General features: G+C 34.9%; 1 protein-coding gene across 1 annotated transcript; it reads right to left on the bottom strand.

Moving 5' to 3' along the window:
* Positions 1 to 1,121: 1,121 nt before the first annotated feature.
* LOC145055375 (uncharacterized) lies at positions 1,122 to 3,278 on the bottom strand. The gene has a single exon (XM_079003687.1). The coding sequence runs from the start codon at positions 3,276 to 3,278 to the stop codon at positions 1,122 to 1,124; it is 2,157 nt and encodes a 718-aa protein (XP_078859813.1).
* Between the last annotated feature and the right edge of the window lie 3,793 nt (positions 3,279 to 7,071).

Here is a 7,071-nt window from a genome sequence, read left to right as displayed (position 1 = left end):
TACACCAAGTTCCTTTCCTATTGAGCAGAATTTGAAACTGAGTGAATATGAACGTGAACCACATGTAGATGCTAGCCGATATCGTCGTATAGTGAGTTGACTTCTTTACTTACAAGCCACATGGCCAGACATCGCATACAGTAAATGTCTTAAGTCAGTTTGTTGTTGTTCCCAGACAATCTCACATGAATGCTGCATATCGAGTTTTACGCTAAATTAAAGCTACCATCGGGCAACGAGTTCTTTTTCCAAGTAAAGGAGGTTGCACCCTTAGCACTTTATTGTGACTCTGATCGGTTATCTACTTTTATTGAGAGACACACCAATTTCCTAGAAAATCGAGAAACAATAATGGTTGAGTATCATTCCATGGCTTCCATTGTTAGTGAAGTCTTATGGGTTTCTTGGCTTTTAAAGGAGCTAAATGTTGTCATGACTGGACCTACTCTGTTGTGTTGTGACAATCAAGTTGTCCGTCACATTGCTAACAATGCGGTCTTCCATGAACGAACAGAGTATGTTGAGATGAATTTTTATTTTGTTCGAGAAAGAGTAGATTCTCAATAGATAGAGCCCCACCATATTGATACAAAAATGCAAATTGTCTATCTTCTTACAAAAGGTTTAGGGACTCAACAACTAAAGTTCCTTCTTGGCAAGTTGGGCGTTCGAGATCTACAAGTTCCAACTTGAGGGGGAGTATTGGATGTTTTTTGTTTTACTCCGGTATTTATATTCTAGTTCCTTCCCTATTGTTTAAGACCTTTTATTTTATCTCTTGTTTAGCTATTTAACTAGCTGCCATGTAATTCAATTAATTGAATCAGAATAATAGAAACCATATTCTGCTCCACGGATTTTCTCATCACTTAATGCACAATTGAAACTTTTTATTAACTTCACCATTCTTAGACCAAATACACGAATTCGATTCACAATAAATACAACCCACAATCTCTTGTTTCAAGAAAGAAAGAGAAACAAAAAGATATATTATGCCAATAACACTAATGACATTAGTACCAACTACTAGAGAAATGATGGGTAAATTCTAGATATGCTAAATCAGAAGAAACATTGGTAGATTTCTTGAGTACACAATCAATAAATGCACGCACCTGTCAAATAACAGTTACTACTACAGATTCATTAGGACTTGAAGAAGCTGTTTGAATCCTTGTTAAAGCATTGTGTATCTGAATCTGAGTCCTTGGTAATGCTTGCCACTTATCAATGTACCCCATCGACTCAATGTCTAAGTTGGGAAGTTGACGTGCTTTAAGCACTTTCAGGATCTTTTTGGATCTACCAAGAAGCTTAGCTGCAATTCGGATGCTCTCTTCCCTTTTCTCTATTGCGTCATCATGACAGTTCGTAGTTATGACACGTGGCAAGTTGGTAAAGCAAGCACATAGCAGATCTGCCATTATTGTTGATATCCACTCAAAAAGCTCCTCATCTCTTGGCCAGTTTTCTTGGTCATTGCAGTGAAACAATATCGTTTGACTGATTCTGTACATAGAATTTGCAGCAATGACATTACGAAGTGAATGATCCAGACTTACACTTTTGCTTCTCTTGAACTGTATCACAATTTTTACTGCTTCATCACCCAACCACAGAAGAATCTCATTTGATGTTTTTCCTTTACGAGCTTTCTTTTGAATATCAATTTGTAGCCACCTGCCATATACTTCAATGTCTGTCCACACACGTCTAGCTGCTTTTCTTGACTTTACCAAGTCAGGATTCACATTCAGGCTTTTTTCGATGTGTCTAACAAGTTGAAGGCCTTCCCTCATACTGGCAAGTAATCCCTTGACATGGTTGTTTGCATTGGTGGGAAGTGCAAGGGCAATGGCAATTAGTGTTACTGCAACTAAGCTCCAGCAGTTTTGGGTTTCTTCTTGATGTAAAGGTGGGACTTGGTCATTGTCGAACTCTATTCCTCCATAGAATCCTTTAGATTTTTTTAGAAGCTTAATAAGATTCATTGGCTCTTTCTCTTCAGACTCATGAAGTATTCGAGTTATAGAGTTGAGTGCATTTCTTAATATTCTATTTGAAAGCTTGACCTCCACTTCAGTTTGTAAGACATAACCAGTATAATCCTCCATATCTGACATCATATTGCTACTAGATGCATTTGGTTCTTCTTTAATCCTTTTCAACATTGACTTAAAGAAATACCAAAAACAAGAGAACAAGATCAGAAAAGATCTAGGAATGAGACATATTGTGTTGCATATAACCACAACTTTTATCTGAAGTGCTATGCAAAAGTTCAAAATCATGTTTTTGATGTTATGGAAAATCTTTTTGCAATGGCGTCCAGGGATATGTGATCTGACATGCCCACGTTTCCACAGATGAAGCCTTTGAATCCAATGCTTCTCGACTCTGAACACGTTTAGATGATTCTTGCTCCATTTCTTGGACAGATTGAAATTACTTGTAGCAGACAAACATCTAAAAATTGGTGCTATACTACCTACTACTGTCCCAATTGATTGCAAGATAACAATTACATCAACTGACCACTGATAATCTGATTTTCCATACCGAATATTTGATACACCAACAAACATGCTCATCAAAACAAAAAATGAAACGCAAGCAATGGCACTGCATGTAACCCCAAAAGCAGAAGAAACCGATGAAGAAGCAATTGCAAATTGGGGATTACCAGTCTCTGCCATCATCCAATACTTTTTAACCCTTTGTTCAAGTTCCTTGTAGGAGAAGTTTATCTCTTGATGAGTTGAAACCAATCTATGTAACTCGTGGTATCGTTTTTGTAAAATTCTTCTAGATGTTGGAACTGTCAAAGCTACCGAGAATAGCAATGGAAGGTGAAATATCAATATAAGCATTTGTATAGGGGTTGTGAAAGACCCTTTGGTACTAAACTGAATCCAAATATTTACAGTTATTGTGATTATGAGGATGCCAAAGGCTGCGATATTCATTAGAAGCTCCTTGTCGCCCATAAGCCCTAAAGAAGGGAGAAAGTTGGCTAACATGGTGATCAAGAAAAGGATGCTGACAAACTTACTATCGGACATGTTGGTGGTTAGGTCTACTGGTAGCTTCATTGCAATTGCTATCAGCGTGATGGAAGCTGCATTCATAGTGAAAAATCTACAAGGAAACCAGAGTTTCCATTGTCGGAAGCCTTGGATGGCATCAGCTGCCATTGCAAGAATGCAAATTAGAGATGCCAAAGACACATACAATCCCACCCACGGCATAGCGTCTGCAGGAGATTTCCATTCCATCTTGTTAGGCCAGAAAGAGCTATGTGATTCTTAAATACATATATATGAAGGGGAAAATAACTAAGTTTTCAAACCGTTCAAAAAACCTCAATCATGTTTTGTTTGTTCAAAAAAACCCAACAAACTTAACATTTTGTCTAAAAAACCCAACTAAGTTACACTTTCCTAAAAGTCAAATAAAAGAAATAGATGACGTGGCTTATTATTGTATCGGGAAAATGACTTGTTAGACCAACGAAATTTCCAAAACGTTTAAAAAACTCCAATCATGTTTTGACTGTTCAAAAAAACTCCAACAAATTTAAACAAAACAAAACTGAGATTTTTTGAACGGTCTGGAACTTTGTTGGACTTTTTAGACAAAAGGTTAAATTCGTTGGGTTTTCTTGAACAGACAAAACATAATTGGGGTTTTTTGAATGGTTTGAAAACTTTGTTGGGCCTTTAAATCATTTTCCCTATATATGAATTAATGTTTACAAGTTCTAGAGATCCGTGATGAACACTTTCGTTTTCCAATTTAGCCTGTTTATGGTCTCCGTGTTGACGTAATCAGTTGTTGAAAATTGAGAAGTAAGCGGATAATGTAATGTAACTAAAGTTGACCCAAAGTAAACGCAAGCATGGAATTTGCGTTTTGAAAAAACAAAATTAACAAAAAAAAATCCACTTAATCGATGGATAGTGACAACAAGAATAACTAATTTAATTTAAAACGATAATTGTGATAGAATGAATTATCATAAAATAAAATCCATTTCGAAGTACAATAATAACAAGGGTTTTGATATATATTTAATTTTTATATTTAAAATTATTTAATATTTTAATTATAATGTTATTATTATTTACTTTTTAAAAAATGCAACTGTAATTTTCATTTCTTTGGTGCCGACAATTCGGACCTCACTCAATCACATCTCCCTTTGCTCAACCATCAATTGTCGAGCTCGAACTCTAGATTCAACTTACAACACTCCATTTTTTGCGAATTTCTCTTTATTTTTTATGATTTTAAAAGCCTACACTACAAGAAAACCGGCAATTAGAGGTGACAAAAGCCGCCGTTAAAAGGTTTTATTGTCGTTGGTAATGGTAATAGTGGCTACGCGTCGTAGGTAATAAGTCGTCGCTACTGCTCCGTCGCTATTGATTAATTTGTTGCCGCTAAAGAGAATAGCTGCCGCTAATGCTTGTGTCGCAGCTACAAAATATAGTCACCGCTAATGATTTAGTTGCTGGTCATGATGATGTTGCCGGTAATAACAATTTTCATTTTTTTAATTTTTATTTTTAATCAACGATTTTGGTTGCCAGTAATTGTGTCGACGGTAATTACATAACAACATCCTATTAAATATCAAAAGTAATAGTGTCGTCGGTAATTAAATAACAACATTCGATTAAATATCAAAAGTAATAGTGTTGTCGGTAATAGTGTCGTCGGTAATTACATAAAACAACCAAAAGTTTTACAATTCTAACAAATGGCAAAGCACGACAACAAGTGTAATATGCAAATAAAACTCCTCCTTGCATACTATCATCTTCGTTCCCATCGTTTCCTCGATTATTCTGTGATTGAAAAAACGAATAAAGCTCATTTCTACATGTCGGGTCGTTGAGTATTGCCCGAAGATTTTCCAACTACATAATAACTAACAAAATATATAAACTTAAAAGTTAAATTACCAAACGTAAACAAATATTATCAAAGTACATTGCTATTTTTAAATTAAGACAAAAAGCCAAAGTACATTGCTATTTCTTGCACTTGGGACAAAAACCCAATTACCAAAGTTTTTAGCAAATAATCACCACAAAACTAAAATTACCAAATCAACATTCATTTTATGATGCCAAAGTAGATTGCTATTTTTAAACAAAGACAAAAAACCAAAGTACATTGTTATTTCTTACACATAGGACAAAAACCCAATTACCAATGATTTTAGCAAATAATCACCACAAAACCAAAATTACCAAATCAACATGCATTTTATGATGCGAAAGTAGATAGCTATTTTAAACTAAGACAAAAAACCAAAGTACATTGTTATGTCTTGCACTTGGGAGAAAAACCTAATTTCCAAAACTTTTAGCAGATAATCACAACAAAAAACCAACGTAGATTGTTTTGCTTGTGATGGTTGTGATGGTTGTAGTGATGGTTGCGATGGTTGTGAAATCGGCAGGAGAGCAGAAGGTTTACCGTCGATGCCTTTGTTATGGCCACGTCGCTCTCCTAATACTTTCTCAAAAGCAGCTCCTTGATTGGGTGTTAACTCACTTTCATCTTGGGTTTGTTCTAAGAGCTCTTTGACTAACCAATTATGTAATTCCCAAAAGTGAGTAACAATTAAGTATAAATAAACACTTAATTATATGATAAAATTATAATAAAATACTTATGTATTGTTCTTCCGCCTCGGTAGTAACAAATACACTATCCCTATCAGTATGAGCCTTGCGAAATGTTTCCATTCTCCTAAGGTTTGTTTAACATTAAAAAATAGATTATATTTTAAATAGATAATTACATGTATCATACATAATAACATCCGACTTATACTAAATACACATATAATTTCACATATGCAGATAATAACATCCTATTTATACCAAATACACAAATTTCACATTCATATATCACATATACACCAAGCATGCATAATTCACATACATACATAATAACATCTTATTTATACTAAATACACACATACTGTCACATATATAGATAATAACAACCTACTTATACCAAATACACATATTTCACATTCATATTCCACATATACACCAAACACATATACATCGACATATATACACCAAATTTACATTGATTCATACACATACACACACATATGTATATATATATATATATATATATATATATATATATATATATATATATATATATATATAGCAAATATATGCCAATTTTCACATAATTTATACAACTACACATAGTTTGCGATTAAACTCAAATTTCACAATAAATAGAAGTAAATAGAACCTATGGTGGAGGAAATTACTCAATGTCACCGGAAAAATTGGTACTCACCAGAAAATACTCTCACCCACCCTCACAGTAAACCCAAATACACAAACGACCAAAAACAATGAAATTGAAAAATAATTTGCAATTAATTATCAAATGGAGCTAGAAATCGATGTTAAAAGCGAAATTGTGACGCCCTTTTCTGAATTGAATCCTAGTCTGAAGTTGTGGCCCGAAGGCCGGTCATTATAAGGATTATAGATTTTGAAAAGAGTAAGAGCTAGGCCATTTTAGAAGCGAGTGATGTATTAGAAGCGTTCCAGATGTTCGGTGTGTGTTTTGGAGCCTAAGGGTATTTCGGTAAAGTGTCAGTTTTGGCTTTTGTGGAAAATGGACTATTCTTAGAAAGGTATTTAGGAAGATATGAGTTGATAGATGCGTAGGTCTTCTTGTTACCTTTTCGTGGATATAATAATCATTGAAAACGGATCTATAACGAAGAAGTTATGGCCTTCAGAAGTTTAGTAGTTTCAGGCTTAGCCGAGTACACTGGGCGTACACAAAGAGTATGCTGGGCATACTAGTGAGGAAGGTAGTATGCTGGGTATACTTTTGGAGTACGCTGGGCGTACTTACCAGGATGGTCGCGAATGTTCTTCGGGGTACGCTAGGCGTACCATATGTACGATGGGCGTACGCTAATCAGACCTGAACTCTATTTTAGGGTCTTAGACCCTATTTAAGCCCCTTATCTCATAACCTAACCATAATATCTTCAGCCTCCACCCTTTAAAC

The sequence above is a fragment of the Lactuca serriola genome, chromosome 1 (genome assembly GCF_051521515.1).
Source record: "Lactuca serriola cultivar US96UC23 chromosome 1, Lser_US96UC23_V15, whole genome shotgun sequence".
Classification (NCBI taxonomy): Eukaryota; Viridiplantae; Streptophyta; class Magnoliopsida; order Asterales; family Asteraceae; genus Lactuca; species Lactuca serriola.
This window is presented reverse-complemented; position numbering and strand designations above follow the sequence as displayed.

Coding starts and splice junctions, on each gene's coding strand:
- LOC145055375 (XM_079003687.1), bottom strand. CDS start 3,278: ATGGAATGGAAATCTCCTGCAGACGCTATGCCGTGGGTGGGATTGTAT.